Consider the following 16,876-nt stretch of genomic DNA (forward strand, 5'->3'; position numbering starts at 1 on the left):
CAAACTTAAGATTCCAATGTGAAGATTCTCTACAATAAGAAACAATCAGCTCAAACTATTTGTTTGAGTCAAATGGATAGTGTTATTAATCTGAGGGTTTGGATAGGCAACAGAGTTAACAGCCAGAACTTACTTCTGGGGACCAAGTATGTTGCTCTCAAAGATCTTTTCAAATTTGTTCACATACTCTGAAAACAATGATTCCTCTGGTTTGACTGTACTGAGAGTGAGATCATCTCTTTTAAATTCTGGAAATAGAAATCTTTCTACCTAAAAGACACCATTGCAAATACTGTAATAACACATATAATAGAGAATATAATGTATTCTATTACCCCTTCACCCACCACTTCAAAAAAATGTTTTATTTGGCAAAAACACCACAATGTGAAAAGGCTCTGATTCATAATTAACACTTGGTTACACACATAGTTTGCTTTTGAAAACTATATGAAAATGAAACCAGGGCTTTAATATAACTTGAATCTGAAAAAAACCAATTCCTATGTTATCTTCTATAATTACAAAAATTCACACAGTTTGTGATACATGACCATTATCTTTATCTTCTATTTGTCAGTTTTCTGCCTCATTCATAACTTTTTATATCATAGACAGTTTTTATCCATACTGTATTTTGTATGCAGCTGTAATTTATCCAGTACCTTTGGAAGTTCCTCAGCACCGTGCAGGATATCCCTGAAGCAATGACTGATTAAATCCCAACATTCTTCCAAAGGTGGCTCAAAGACAATCTTGGATTCTTCCACACTAAGTCTGACTGTTAGTATCTGAGGTACAAAGAACTGCATTTCTTCATACGGTTCTGTAAAATCACTTCCATCCTTAGGGAAAAGAAAGAAAATTATACATGCCAAAGAAATTGGCTATAACAATAATAATTTTTAAAAGATTCAAGCTCTCCCAAATCTCTTAACTACACAGCACCAATGGGATCTTCTTCCCTGATTTTTATTCAAAACACTGATATCCCAATACACAAGATTTTAAGGTGCCAAATCCTAAATGAATCTATAAAAGTTGGAATTAGGAAACTGGATTGAAGCCTAATTGCCTTGATTTCCCCTTAAGTAACAGAAGTAAAGCACTAATTACCATACAGAACAAAAGCTCTAAAAAAAAATCCATAACGCCTATCAGAAACCAAATACAAGATCCTGGTCTTTTAATTGCCTTGTATGGTTGTTAAGAACTGCCCTACTCCCAAATTGCCTTTACAGTAATGGAGTCCTAATCCATGAATAGACTCGTAATGTAGATGCTATAATGATTTAAAAACAAACAAACAACAAAAAACAACTGAAAAAAACACCAAACCCCAAGCAACCCACAGGACCAAAAAACTAAAAAAAAGCCCCAACCATGAGCAACACCATCATCACCTGGATGCAAGGCTTAGCATAAGGTTTGACAGCATATTGTAGTGTGATCCTCTGGCAGCAATGCAGTATTTAATCTGCCACATTTATTCTGTTTAAATATGTTTCATTTTGTCTTATCATCCTGAGTGATCTGATATTTAAAGAACTCATTTCCACTAAGAGGCAACTTTATTGTAGCCAAAACAGTGGTAAAAACTCTTATTGTGTAATGCTTATTATTGTAATGATGTGCATTACTTGAAATAATACAGGGCACTCATTTGGTGTAGACAGGGACACCACATCCATAAATTACCTCTGCAAAGGATTACATGCATGACTATGCACACTTTTGACTTCAAAGGGGATTATTCATGTGCTTTCAGAAAAACACATTTAAGTGTTTTGCCTGGTTAAGGCCAAGAAAAATAAAACTAAAAATAAATTTTAAAAACGCACACACACTCAAAACAGAGTTGAAAACTCCTGTAAACTGCTAGTTGTAACCCTAGGCCTGCAAAATGATTATTCAAGTGAGCAGATCTTGACCATACAAAAAAAAAAATCCACTGAGTATGCACGACTGTTTGAAAGATCCAGCCATGTTTTATGGAGGCAAGAGCTATCTGGGATATTTTAGCCTTCAAAGAGCATTACATTTTATGGCTATATGAATTATTATCTCCATGTAACACTGAAAACTATAGATATACTTCACAGCGTATACCTTGTGGATCATAAAAAACGCAAGAAGATCTTCTAAGGAGTTAACAACCATCTCACGTAATTGTAATGACATTAGAGTTGCCACCGAATGAAAATAGCTTTCAACTAGCTGAGAGGAATCAGAGTCATTTTCAGGAGCAAAATGAAGCCATTTCCTTTTCTCATGACGGAAAATGGATGCACAAGTTGGGATCCACCTACAATGAAAGAATATGGGGACAAAGTTTTAAAAGCTTTAGTCTTACTTTGCTCCTTGCAATGAAATCTGAACTCAGAAATTACTCAAAGAATGAGCAAAATTCAAAGGGCTAGTAGAGCATTGACAACTATATGTCAAACAAAACTGTACCTTCCAGGACTTAGAGGAAACCTGAGTTTTTAAGCTAAGGATTCTTGTTATAATGGGCCCCTACTATTAGTTTAAGTTAATATCAATAGACAAAATTCTAGTGGCAATATTAAATTATTAGTCTTAAATGGAAAACTTGAGTTTGGAAGAGATCTCAGGTGGCAGAATGCAGTCGCCTTATATCATGGGCTGTTACCTCATATAATCTCTTTCTTACATTGATTAATTTCTATAATTAAAAAAGTTAGTCTTTCTGTCACCATTTTTATAGATTTAGACTCCACTCCTCTCATGGTTAGAAACCTTCTAATTTCCAGTCTACATTTATTCATAGTCAGTTTATTCCCATTTGCTTTTGCACATGCACGTTTGCAGTTTCAATAGGTCTTTCAGCATCCTGATGTTTATCCCTCTCTGCTAACTTAACCCTCTGTTTTGGCAGCCTTGTGGTTGGGACTAGTGTCATCTCAGTCTAAGATCTGTTTTAAAAAGGGAGCTTCATGTAAATCAGACCTTAAGATACCCTATTTATCTACTGTTACTACTGTGGTACTGACTTGTTCTGAAGAATATCGTGAGCTTCCACACAGTGTCTTCGAATGACCTCCTCAAATTCAGTAGGCAACAGCGGCAGGTCTCTACAAAGCATTTCTTCAGTGCGAACAAACCTTAGATGACTATACCTATGGAAGTAAAACAAATAGTAGGTATTTTATGGAATTCTGTTTAAGAAAAAGAAATATAGCCAGGAAGGTCTCCTATGTATCTATAAACACTAATTTCACTGATGCATATCACTTCATTGCTAAGCTGTCCAACAAGCGCACTTCTCATGTTTGGGGTGGGGTATTTTTTTGCTATCGGTAAATGTAAAAGGCTTCACAAACTTCATTTTGTACTTGTTATATTTAAAATTGTGTTAATTTTTTGCTAAAATGGTCAGAATAATTTCTTGTCCATTTCCTAGATTCATTAGTGTATCCAGGCATTAAAGTACATACAGAACGACATCTACTGCTTCTATTCTGTATTAATAGTAGTAAGTACCTATCCTGGCTACCCTGTGGGGAAAAAAATAAAATTTCATCAGCGTGGCGTATATCACAATCTGTAACATACAAGGTCTTAAATTCCTGCAAATTTTACTTAAATGCAAAAAAAGTTCTCAAGATTACCAACTACCATACTTAACTTCATAAGAAAACTTATCTCACTTTTCGAAAGTCCCCAGAACAACTTCCAAGTACAGACATTTGAAAGAGACTCAATTTTAAGAGTTAATTTTGTTAATTTTCAGGAATCAAGATGACAATTCCAAATCACTATTTACTTGAGCATTGAATCTTAATTTAGGGAAAACATCTTTTAACAAAGGGGATGATCTTTTCATAGCACGAAGTTACCCATTCTTCACTGTGGACACATAGAACATGTTCATGCTTGCATTCAGAGTTTGCGGGAAACAATCATTTCACGTTGAAATTCTCTCAGGCTCAGAAGAAAAAATTCTTTAGAAAACAGAACAGGTTTTGCCACCTTCTCTCTACTGGCTCCACCAGGATGTCCATAGCATACGAAGAGAAGTCAGCAGATGCACTCTCTAACCAAGTCATAAAATAAAAACGTTCTTGTAGGGTTTAGGGTTATTCCATGGGGGGCCCGGATGATAGAACACCAATATGATGATTAAAGTCACCACTTTCTTGAGCCTAGCTGATCATTCTTATACAATTCTCTAAGTTGCTTAGAAGCTTTGATTGGCTGCTGCATGCAAGCATTTGGTGTCCACGTGCACAAGCATAAAATGTGATTGGTTACATCGATACTGTCCACATGTATAAACATAAGATACAGTTAGTTATGCTCACTCTGTACATGCGCATAAACACAGGATATAATTGGCTATGTTAGCTAGAGCATGCGAAACTTGTCTCAGTCCAATTGGTCGAGATAAGCCCCTGAACTGAGGTTGTTTGTGCCAAGTTCCCTTTATCATGGAATGTGCACCTGTGTTTTTCTAACTGGGCTCTTTCTTCTTCTATCTTCTTGTTTATTCTGTTCGAGGCCTTCAAAAGGTGTCTGGAACGCTCTTGTGACCATGAGCTACTTTCAGGCCCAGTAACTAAGTTCCCTATAATTCACCCCTACACATTCTCAATTTAATTAAGATCCTATGAACAAGACATCTTACTGAGAAAGCCAGAGCTGTTGCAAAGTGGGCATCAATGGATTCACTACGAATAGATTCTTTTCATTCCAGCTTTTTACTTCCTCATAAGAGCTGTGCCATGGGACTGGTGCACGGACAACCCTCCGGGGAAAAGGGCATGGGGTACTTCCAATGAACAGTCTCTCTCTCTCAGCTGGATCCATCAAGATGTAATCAACTAGAACAAATCATATATATCATGGTGAGACTACAGGTATGGTCAAAATCTACATATGAAAACACAGTATCTCCATAGTTTAGGAAGTCATAGAATTCTGCACATTTAAAACTTATACACTGTCATATAGTTACTTGCATGTTTTTAGGATGAAATACAGGACAATACTTAAATTACCAATTTGACTATAAAATTATTTCAGAAAAAGAAAAGAAGAATTGGTCCTGGTTCTAAAAATGGGAGGGAGGAGAAACAGCTTTTTATTCTGTCTTTCCAGTTGAAGCACATTTATTTCGTGCTTCAATTCCTCATCCATAAACCAGGGGTGGCAATATCTCCCTTTCAAGGATGATTTTTAGAAGGCTTCTTAAATGTTTGTGAAACGTAGAAATCTTATGAATCATCTGTTGTATGTAGGAAGCACATGACATTGAAAGGGCTGATCTATGACCTGCTAAGTGCCAAAACTCATGTGCTACCAGTTCCATCGCACCAATGGCCTATTCCATGAGAGATTAACAAAAGCTGGGAAGCTGACTTACTACCCCTTGTTGACATTAGCATTACCACAAAAAGGGACCGCAAACACTAAAATGGTGTCACTGATAAAAGGCAAATTAAAGGGTACTTAGAAAGATATCAGAGACTATACAAGGCAGAGTGAAAACTGTTTCATCTCTCCTTTTTATGTTGTCATGAATGAGAGGCCACACCTACTCGCTGGTCAACATAATTAAGAAAATTGAAAGGAATTATTTCGCATGTGGAAAACCCAAGAAAACCATCAGACTACTGGAAAGCAAATTAAAAAATCTCATGTTCTATGAAGTGTCTCTTTCACATTCACTTTCAGATGGGCATTTCAAGGATTGAATTTTGAGGATTGTGACATTCTTTTGTATTTATTTATATATGATGGTCTTCTATTTGTTGAACATGAGCAGTGTAATCACGCACATTAATGTACCATCTAATTTTCCTTATTCCTGTGATGTCTTAAATGAAATTCTCTGAACATGTGACATGAGCACAGTGTAACGTCTGCCTTCACTGGAGTTATGAGACAGATGAATTTGGCTGTTAATGGGTATCACTGACTTACTGCAGAATAACAAAAAAGTTAGTCCGGGAAGTATCTGTTAAAATAGCCTAGTTTACCCTCTCCCCACATCAGGATCAAATATACTTAGACTGCTGTTGACAGATACTTGTCTATCATGCACTTCAAAGCATCATTCATCAATGAATCAAAGCACATTCATCAACGAATAGTCTGCTGCAGTGATTCATGATCTTTATAGTCACAATGTCTTTCTAATTTAGAATCATAGAATCATTTCTTCTCTAATTTCTTTTGCTACAAATTAAGATGATTACTCCTTGTCCACCACCATTTGATCAACCTCCTCTTTATACATCTGATGAGATGATGCAGAATTATGCATTTTGAATGTGATTTGGATTTGAATTAGGAATGGGGAATTGTATAAGTATGGACAAAACGATTCTATGCACCCAGAGCTACTCAACTTGGACATGACTATATTTAAGTGATGGGATGTAGGGTTTAGTCAATAAATATTTGTTGAAACTAGAATGTTATGTAGCATGAGTTCTACTGACCTCAAAGGAATTCTCCATGGGTGCTAAGAATAGAACGCAGACTTGCTTTCAAAGTTCAATAAATGTCTACGTACTCTGAATTGCTAAGAGATTTTGAGTCTCACCAATGGCTTTCCTGAGGCTGATACGATAGTCTGCCTTAATCTCTTCTTTTAAACTTGCAAGTAAATTCTCCAGGTCTGGGTTAGCAAGAATGTGAGCTGGAATATGCTTTAAAATTACATTCATCACTTCTTTATTCTGAGGTGCCAGCATGTCTTCCTGCACTCCATTATATATGTAGTAACAGTACCGCTGAAAAATAATGTTAAAAATATTATGCTTACTGTATGAATTTTCTGACAGATAATGAATTACTACAAAATATTTTTAGCTTTTCTGTCACTTGAACATTTTCTGCAACTGAAAGGTGTTTGAATATAATGGATTTTGGCTAAATATCTTGGTTCTTTTTAAAGCACTGCCAATGCCTGACATTTTTACAACACTTCCATCTGTTTTGATGTAAACATATATACCAGTAGAACTGAGTGCAGCATATTAAATTACTGATCTCTGAAGTACTAGCCAATGATGTGAGAGGTTAAGAATTTGGGAAGATACTTCTGCTTGCAAACCCATTAGAACAAAAATCAGACTGAGTAGCTAGAAAGAGAAACAAATAGGAAAGGAGTTGACAATATTTAACAGCAGTTTGCTATACTGAATATTCACATCTTCTAAACCTCATGTACTGCCTTCTTTTTTCAATTACTTTTAAGTAAACAGTTTACAGACATATATTGCAGATGATTACTGCTGCTACTTTTATCTTAAAAAGAAATTATATAAATACCTCTATATCATTTCTTGAAGGTGGTTTTTCTTGCTTACTTATCTCCTTCTCACGTAAGTGCATGACAACAAACTGTTCTTCTGGGGTCAATGGTTGGCTGTCTGTATAATGTATGACATGTAATTCTGGCATATGAGCAGGTGCACACAGTGAAATGGGATCCAAACTGTTTAACAAATTTGATGTACTTCTTAAAAAAAATAATACAAGTTTAGTGAATAAAGAAGCAGTAATGGATTCTTAAATCACTATGGACAAATTACAAGCATTATATAAATCACTTACACCACACTGAGGACAAGTATGACCTATGAAGTATTTAAATTACTCATAAAAAACCCTCAGTAAATTGTATAACATAGCACACTACTTTAACAGAAAGAATACAATCATGCAAACCTTACAACTGCACACTATCACTCAGACAGGCAGTATCTTATAAATCATTTTATCAGAGCCAGACCTACTAGTGCTATTATTTAGGTTGCCCAAGATCTCCACCTATTTTCAGGTGATTATCTTACCAAAACCTTAACAGTCTGAGCCAAAAGTTCATATTGGCTCATTTGCATAAAAGTTACACTACAGACTTCTTTTTCATTATTATATGCTGTTTTCTATAGGGCATTTGTCCACACAAGCTGTCACTCCATACTTGCTTTACTTCACATTATGAAGTCCTTAGCTGAAGAGAATTTAAATATCCCTTTTGCCTTTTTTATGGTACTCATCACCATGTTATCTTAACAAGGAGTAAGAAAGTTACTGTCATAGCAGTTCCAGAGAGGCTTACTTCCTTGCTTTACAGATGAAGAACACAAGCACAAAGAAGATAAAAAGAAATACTACAGCAGAGCACCCAATTTGACACAACTCTAGGAGCATTACAGTGCATTTAAGCACTCACAGCAAAACTGAGAGTTTTGCATACAATCTGCATCTCTATTAACTAAACTTTGGGTTCTCAAGTCAGTAATCATGAAAGGAAGACCTTTCCTTTAGCATGCCTAAAACTGAAATGCATCCTGCCACAAAGAAGCAGTTAAACGTGCTTGCTTAGTACACCATGGAATTTCAGTCTTGATGCACATACATTTTTTTGTAGAGACTTAACATTTCATGCTTGGATGCTTAACATCCAAGAAATACTAAATCACAACTCAAATATCTAGACAGATTGTAACAATCTGTATCTTTATAACATTACAGTACATTACCTATTGGAATTCCATTGACTTCTTTGTGTAAGTTTAAGCTTTCTCCTAGAAGGATCAAATTCTTTTGAAGCTTTAAGGACCAGTTAAGAATATCACACACAGGAATATTTTTCAAATAAGATATTATTTCAGATTGGTGAAAAACAGAGCTAAGTCAATTGATCAGATAATGAAATAACAGAAACTACAATGTCACAAAGAAGCCTTTAGTTTTGACTTAGCATTTAGCAAGACATTAAAATGATGTGTTAAATAATCTTGCTGATTCTGGGACTATAAACTAGCTTCAGGAAAGCATTCAGCTCATGCTTAAGACTTCAGTGCTTACTTCCCTCCCTGCACAAACCATGTTTTCTGCACTGGGACTTTCTATTTTGAATGTAAAAGCACTTCTATAAGATGTATAGTTCTACCAAACACACTGCACATGAAAAATCTGAGAAGTACAAACTATTACCATGTGCTTTTCAGAGTACAAATAAACAGGCCTTTTAACAAAATTAATACATCATGCCTTCTCACCAAGGAAAGTACCATGACCTGTTTCCCACCTCCCACCCATGTACTGGAGAAGTACATGGTGTAGAAGAATCAGGTGTATGATAAAGAAACTGTTAAAGAGACCCTATGAACAAAACCAAACCCTTCTTAAATAGCATACAAGGGGACTAAGCAGATATTGAAGCTATTATGTCTCATCTATCCCAGGGAAACAAAATAATTTCTAACACTTCAGGGAAGCAAAGCAACAAGGCAGGATGAGTATATTAACAGACAGACAGCATGTAGAAAACTATAGTTTATGAATGTCTTGCTCTTGATACAGAGGACATTTAACTAGATAATTGGGAAATAAAGTTCATTAATAATTTACTTTGGAATTTTCAGACTAAGTAATGGAGTTAATTTGACACCTGCAACTGGTAAGACACTTAAAGCCTTAAACAACTTGTTTTCCTAAAATGTTTGATATATACATATTGGTAAACTTAAATAGCAAGAGTATTACAACTCTTAACTTTATTTGCTTTATATCATAGTGTCATGTTGAATCAACAGCATACAACATCTCATATTGTAGCATTTACACATGTATGCAGTTTGCTACCAAATACATCAGTTACATGGTTTAGACATAAACAGTGTATTAAGCAACATTTATTGGATTTGACCCTCAGGTAAACGTTTTAATGCCTGTCCCCCACCTTGTTTTGCTATGCAAGACTCATGAATATGAACATAACAGGGGTGCACATTGAATTTGTTTCTGTTTTCCTGTTGGTACTTTTACTTCTAGCAATAACAAGAGCTAACCTGTATTTTGTTCATTTTCTGCTTTGCAAACAATTCCCTCCAAATAATTGCACGTGATTATTTGGAGGGATGAACCTAACTAATTAATCAGAAACTGGCCTTACCTTTATTAACGTATGCTTTTGGAAATTTGTCTATACTGACCCTGTGGTGATAAGCTTGTAAGCATTTGTTAGGAATAAGTGATTTTTCCAGGGATGATGCTTTAGCAGATAAGAAATTAGAGATAAAAATGTATAGAACAAGCAAGGCTAAACTTATAAGCACATTCAAATATGGATACGCAGTGAGGCTGTTCTCTGCTCTGCTGAACTCAGTGATGTCCCTGTCATTGAAGAAGACTTGAATTTGCACACATTTTTCAATTTTAAATCCCGTGCAGTGAGAGTATAGTTATTAGCTATGGAGTCACTCGGGCTTCGGTAGTAACTCTGTTCTTTGAATGGAGCTGCCAATGTCCATGATGCTCGTTGCATCAAAGGAGGATAACAGCTGCTCTTAAGGACAAGCTGAAATTAACAAAAAAAGCAATAGTTTTACACAGCACAGTCATTTATGAGTCTTCTTAGAGCTAGAATAAAGTTGAAGATCAGTTCATATAAAGAGCTAATACATAAGTCTGACAGAGTCATTCGATCACTAATCTATTTTTAGATCCTGATGTTCCACACACGTGTAAGAATAATTTTACTAGCGGTTAATGGAAAAGAAGAAAAAATCACCTGGCAAAAATCTACTGCTTATGCAACACAAATTTCAGGACTGGCTAAATCAGCTCCCATGTCTTATATAAACCCTTAACACATCCTCAGAAGTCCAACTGATGAAAATAAAAAATTTTATCTAAAACTTCATTGAATAATTTTCACTTTTTTACCATTATTTTAGAGTATATGTCTCACTTAAAATTTCCTGTTTTCAAACAAAGTCCAAAATAACCCATTTTCCATCAGAAACTACTTCAATTTCTTAGCAAACAATATCTTTCTAAAGAAAGACATCTTAGATGAACTGAAGTGCTGACACAAACAAGCCAAATGAGCAACTGTGAGGCACTTATGGTGGGGAAAGCAAGCTCTCCCTTCTTCCTCCCCTTAAGTGTTGCCATATGTAATTTTTATTTGTGTCACACAGCAGAGGCTGTAGTTGTGCAGCTGTACAAGCTATCCATTCTGATCAATGCTGTACCTGTCAAGCTGTCAGCTGGTTTTGGAACAGCAGTCTAACTCAGGGTTTTTTGCGCTCTGTGATAAAGTATTGGGGGTGGGGAGGGGAAATCACAATTTGTTTGGAAGAAAAATATTTTTACTATTTGCTTCCTTCCCCAGAAACTTAAACTCAAAATATTTAATCCAAAATTTAACAGCAAATAATAAACTATAAATTTAAAGAACAAATTTAAACTGCCAAGGTTTAATATCCAAATCATAATAGAAGTTGTAACAACACTTTTCTAAATAAAAGCAGCTCTAATGAAGTACCTGACAATCTGTTTAGTGCTTTAACTTAGTAATTTAGTTTTTCCTATTTTTACTTCATCTACCTATATTACCACCTGCCTGGTAATATATGATGCCTAAAATCATGCTAGCACATGTAATTTAATGTGTAAACTAACACAAGGGGAGAGAGCAACATACCTGATACAATTCTGAAGGTGCAGCTGAAGCAGAAGCAGGTAGGGGCGGTAATTCCGGTAACCGTTTTGCATGACTCATGTTATATACAGAATCATTTTGTGACTAGAGAGAAATGAAAAACAACTTCAAAGACATTTATGAAATACACTGTTTCAAAAAAGATACATTCAGAAAGAACAGAGACTTTCAGTTTTCATTGGAAATGATGTATTGCAACTTTTCTAATTTCAAGGAAATGGACATTCTGTGAAGCAGGTTCCTCAGCAAAACAGGTTTTCAGATTGCATGGTTCTTTGTAGTCATTTGATAAAACTTCCAATCACCAATAAATGTCAGATTAAAAAAAAACAACCAAGCAAAAAAAACCCCGAACATTTTTATATCACTGAAAACAATTCCAATTGTTTAAAATATTTTTAGTTATACTAAAACCTCCACTTTGTGTGGAGTTTGTAATGGTATAAACATTGGATATTAAAATATTAAAGCCTACCAGACTGCCAAATCGACAGTGAAACAGCCCAAGTTGCGTGAGCTGCATTACTGGGGAGAAAAAAAACACTAGATTTTTTTCATGTCCATAATGACCCAGTTCCAGAAGAAGCTATATTGCCAGGATGCCACTGGAAGAACAGATTGCTCACAGTGACTCTGCAAAGTGTTCCAATACAAATAAGAGAATACCTAATAAATCTTAGGACTATGTTCCATCTCCTCAAGGTGACCATACTTTGAGGTGGCCTTGCAGGACTCCATACAAAGTTCTCCAAGAATATTTTCTCAGAATTATTTAGCCTCATAGTGGTTTAAGGTTTTTTTGAATGGCAACTTTCCTTAGCATGGGCCAAAACCTCACCCCTAGTCTGCTCTGAGTTTCCTAAATCAAATTTGTTTAGGAGATTCATGAGGAACAAATTCCCAAATATATAGTGACACTATCAGTAAAAGGAGGTGGAAGTATGTGGTATCTGAACACCAGTGAATTAAATCCCCATAAAAGAGGATGTTATTACCCAATAAAATTATGTTTGAATAACATACTGTCATTTTTTACATAATTTTTAATACGTCTTTAGCATGTGGTTACTGCTTTCTGATATATGACTGGAAAACTAGGCTGCTCAAACTTAGTTTTCCAGCAGACAAAGTTGTGCCCTCCTCAATAGCAAAGTAGAGACCATTTAGGAATAAAATTTGAGAAAGGACTGATCTGATTTACCTCCTTGGTATTCCCCAGCGTGCCTGCACACACACAGAAATCAAGATATTATCACTGCCAGGCATATTTCACTATAGACAGCATGAATTGCTCTTGATTAATGACTAAAGGATTGGGCCTTAGGGTACTTTAGAAATGAATAAACCATGCAGTTTATTAGGAGATTTGTTCCTTCTTAGAGGTACAAGAGTTATTAAGAAAGCCATTGTTCATTCTAAAGCAACTCTTCATTTATATGCCACCTAACCCTTCCAAAAGTTAAATACTTGAGCAAAGGAATTAATAAGAAGTGTATTATAAAGGCTTAGGTCCAAAGAATATTCAACAATAACGAGTGCCTTCAAATAAGAGTTCTTCCAATGTCAAACCACTAGCCACCAGTAATAGCCAATTTCATCTGAAGTTTTGAAAAAGGTATCCATTTTTCACAGTCACTGCAGAAAGAACTTACCCTCAGGAGCCTCGGGCTCTGTGTTGGCTTCATTTTGCTTTGTTTTTTTGTTTGCTTAGTTTTTGGTCCTCCCCCTCAATATAAGCATCCTTGTCATTACAGCACTGGAAAAGAATTAGACACTCATTTCAGGTACCACACAACGTCTCAAAACAGTCAGCTTCCTATCCCAACTGCCAGGAACAAGAAAAATCCCAGCTCTCCCCTTCCTTGTTTACAACACTAAGCTTTCTGCCTGTCCAATCCACACGCTCTCTTTTTTTCCATTCCTCTTCAAGCTCACTTTTTACCTTAATCTTTCTAACTCTCTCCAGATGCCTTTCAAGCAACATTTTTTCCACCCTGCTCTTTCTACTTTCTCCAAAACTAGTTTCCGTGCCACTGCCTGTTCTCTTCTAATGTCCCAGGGACTCTGGGCCCCTGATTGCGGTTTACAGCAGACAGAGCCACACATTAATTGCCATGAGAAATAAGCACACGTCAAAAGGAATGGGAAAAGAGAAAGACGGAGATGCCCAGCACGCCTTACACATCCACCAAGTGCATAAGCAAGCAGGGTAAGAGCAGGTACTACCTGCAGGCGCCCTTGTTACCAGTCCCTCTGCCTGTTCCAGCTTGGTGAACTTCTCCGACACTCTGCCTTTCAGTCCTCAGCTTTGTTGCCCCAGTTACAGCATAGCTGGTGCTTGGAGACAGGAATTCCCTCCTCCCTCTCTTCCCCAAGTGGAGAGAAAACAGCCTCTTTCAGCACAGTGTTGCGCCAAGCTGTGGTCAGGGAGATTCAGTTGTGGAACCAATGAGCAACTGAACAGGTTCATTTTACCTCTGAAAGCTACTAAAAATGGAGTCCTAAGACATCTCAGATATTCTGACATTTGTATGAAAACACTGCACACAGCAAGGGAGCTCCCAGAGCAATAAAGGCTATATAAACACAAATTTTCTTAGGAAGAACTAGGGAAAAAACAATATTAAAGATTCAAAATCTTGAACCCAAACATCTCTATCACTTTTCCACCATTCAGAATCAAACTCCCTGAAGATCCGAAGACAGCAGGTGGGATACTTCTACTCCCAATTCCTCTAAGTCTGCTTGTATGCATTTGCCTCCCACTCACAGTCATCACTACATCCTGAAAAAGTCCTCCATCAAATTTCTTCACAAATGGGAATTATTACCATCCAAACTGAAATCTAGCGCAGTCTCCTTATACTGACCCTCAAGAGGGGCCTTGTACATGTTCTGCCAACACAGTGAGACTTCCATTTTAATTTAAACTCTTTCCCAACATCTTTGGATGTTATTTTTCATCCTGTTTTCTATAAACTGTAAGAATGGCTGATATCCCCAAGTTAACAGCACAGTTTTCCTTACATCTTAATGTAATACCAACTAGAAGTGGAACATTGTTCCTGCTTGGCCACATGTGAAAGTTCCTACCATAAACAAAGCTGCTCTTTAAACACAAGCCAGCAGTGTGGGGTACAGAACCAGTGCTGCTAATGCTGGAGCTGGCAAATGCTAGGCTAGTGTGTATGGTAACCCTCCAAATATTTCAGTGCTGGTTTGCAATGTGAGTATTTTCCTGCTAATTTGAGCTGATGCTGGCATGAAGACAAACTCATTTAAGCAGCAGTTATAGTAACTACTGTTCCTCTGTGCACAACAACTCGGATGCTTATATATGCATGTCCTTTGAGGTTAAATAAATTACTTGTGCTGCTTGGGAAACATTAAAACCAGTTACTTTATATAGAAGGAGATTATATGTGAATTTCTAGCAGAATAAATAATTATGCATAGCAGGAAAATAATTCACTAAGATGTACAAGACTATCTCCAAAACCGCAGCTATGGCATGTTTCGAAAACAGCCAGAAATTTAAAATCTCCAATATACTTCTAAACTCAGTGGAGCCATTAAACTTTATACTGCCATTATCACTGGATTATGTCACACTATAATTCCACCAGTTAGTTTTTCCCTATGCTCATTTTAAAAAAATTATACAAAATCAACAAATTCAAATTTAATTTTATATATATATAGTCTGCTAGGAATATCAATACACTACACACTTTAATAATATGAGATATAAACGCTTTAACAGTTCAAGCAAAATAAACTTGCCCTCACCATCCTCTTGCAGGTATCTTGTGTTGGGCTTTTAGAGCCCATGGTCCAAATTTGCATTAATATGCAAATCTCTCTTTTACTTCCTCTGTCTACACAGATCCTTGTATCTGCAGAACTCATTGAAATCAGCACCTCAAAGACACAGAGCTCTGACAGTCTGATAGGTTAAAACCCCCATACTTTATAAAACCTTGATAGAACTAGAAAGCCCCCGCTTAGCTCAAAATGTCTGTACATGTCGATTGTCAACATATTGTTTTTCTCAGAACCAGATGTGTGTGCATACGATTCTGTATCAACCTCTCTTTGCGTTCTAAGACCAGCGCGCTCCAAATTAAACATGGTATTTATTTTGTTGCCTTTAAAAAATAATCACGAAACCATTATCGTTCAGTTTTGCAATACTCTCATGGGTGGCACCAATTAAAAAGAATGATTAAAGCAGTCATGAGAAGCATGAATATTTTACTGATTTCTGACTGTAATTTACAGCATGAAAAATTCCATCTATGTAGCAAAAGCTGGGAATTCACTGAAGCTTCACGCTTGCCTGTAACACCATCGTGATGGCTCTGGAAAGCAGCCAGGCCAAATCATCGTGCAACACACCTCAGCGAGCGTAATTTCTGAGATGAACAGTCCCATCCAAATGCTGGGACACTGTAGGATGCACCGATCTTGCTGAAAACCCAGCTGAATTTTTCAAGCTATTATTCCTCGCGTGGAGCATCTCCCCAAATAGGTTTGCCACGTGGCCACCCAAACACCCGTGGAGACAGCAGGACAAGGTGGAAACGTGTGGGAACAAGTAACCAGAGATGGAGCGGGAGGTGAAGGTGGTTATGCCAGATGAAGTGTTTCACAGCTCCCATTCCACTACACCACACGGCGTGACCGCCTCAACAGCCACAATCCACCTAAAGCTGCCTTCGTAGCCTCCCACCCGAGGGCAGCAACCCCTCCGGCCGGGATGGTGGGATTACATCCCACCGCTATCTGACCGGCTCTGGCACCGGGAATCTAGATCTGACACCCCCAGCCACTCCTCCCGCCCCGGCCCGCTGCACCCCCAGTCTCTCGGGGCTGAGCGTACCCTACTATCGCAGATACCCTCATTTTCTACCCTTAATTCGAAAAAGCTCCTCAAGCCACACAAAGCCCTGGCACGCTCCGAGGGTGCCCAGACCTGAGAGGCTGAGGCAGGGCCCGGGGGGGCGTGTGGTGTGTGAAAGGCAGGACAGGCAGTGGGACGTGAAAGGGCACAACAGGGAAACCAATAAAAGCCCCTAAGCCCCCGGGCAGCCTCTGGAAACCTCCCTAGTCCCTTCCTCGCTGAACACCCCGCCGCGGTGCCTGCGCCACGCCGCGGGTGTCCCTGCCCCGCTGCTCCGGCCCTCTCCTCTCTTCAGCCTCCCCCGGCGCCGGGCCCTGCCCGCCGAGCCGCCGGCCCCCGCGGGGAGGAGACAGCGGCGGGAGGGCGGCGGCACCTCCCTCGGCCCCGGCAGGCCCAGCCCGGGCCGCGCCGGGCGTTGCAACCGGAGGGCGGGAGGGCGAGGCGCCGAGAGGGGCTGCGGCCCGGCGGGCAGCCGCCGCAGG

At 38.0% G+C, this 16,876-nt stretch overlaps 2 protein-coding genes across 2 annotated transcripts in view; one reads left to right on the forward strand and one right to left on the reverse strand.

Annotated features, from left to right (window-relative positions):
- Nucleotides 1–11,569, reverse strand: part of DNAH3 (dynein, axonemal, heavy chain 3) — a 60,048-nt gene extending 48,479 nt beyond the window's left edge. Inside the window, exons 1-9 of the mRNA XM_010570182.1 lie at nt 11,474–11,569; nt 10,119–10,342; nt 7,303–7,489; nt 6,572–6,761; nt 4,649–4,844; nt 3,015–3,140; nt 2,110–2,305; nt 666–845; nt 134–270 (exon numbers count right to left, since the gene is read on the reverse strand). Coding sequence (XP_010568484.1) covers nt 134–270; nt 666–845; nt 2,110–2,305; nt 3,015–3,140; nt 4,649–4,844; nt 6,572–6,761; nt 7,303–7,489; nt 10,119–10,342; nt 11,474–11,551 — 1,514 coding nt within the window. The 5' untranslated portion in view covers nt 11,552–11,569. The remainder of the gene's footprint in view (nt 1–133; nt 271–665; nt 846–2,109; nt 2,306–3,014; nt 3,141–4,648; nt 4,845–6,571; nt 6,762–7,302; nt 7,490–10,118; nt 10,343–11,473) is intronic.
- A 4,468-nt stretch (nt 11,570–16,037) lies between these two features.
- TMEM159 (transmembrane protein 159) overlaps nt 16,038–16,876 on the forward strand; it is a 5,723-nt gene continuing 4,884 nt past the window's right edge. Inside the window, exon 1 of the mRNA XM_010570190.1 lies at nt 16,038–16,068. The gene's annotated coding sequence lies outside the window, so the exon portion shown is untranslated. The remainder of the gene's footprint in view (nt 16,069–16,876) is intronic.

The sequence above is a fragment of the Haliaeetus leucocephalus genome, unplaced genomic scaffold (genome assembly GCF_000737465.1).
Source record: "Haliaeetus leucocephalus isolate CR32 unplaced genomic scaffold, Haliaeetus_leucocephalus-4.0 Scaffold295, whole genome shotgun sequence".
NCBI lineage: Eukaryota > Metazoa > Chordata > Aves > Accipitriformes > Accipitridae > Haliaeetus > Haliaeetus leucocephalus.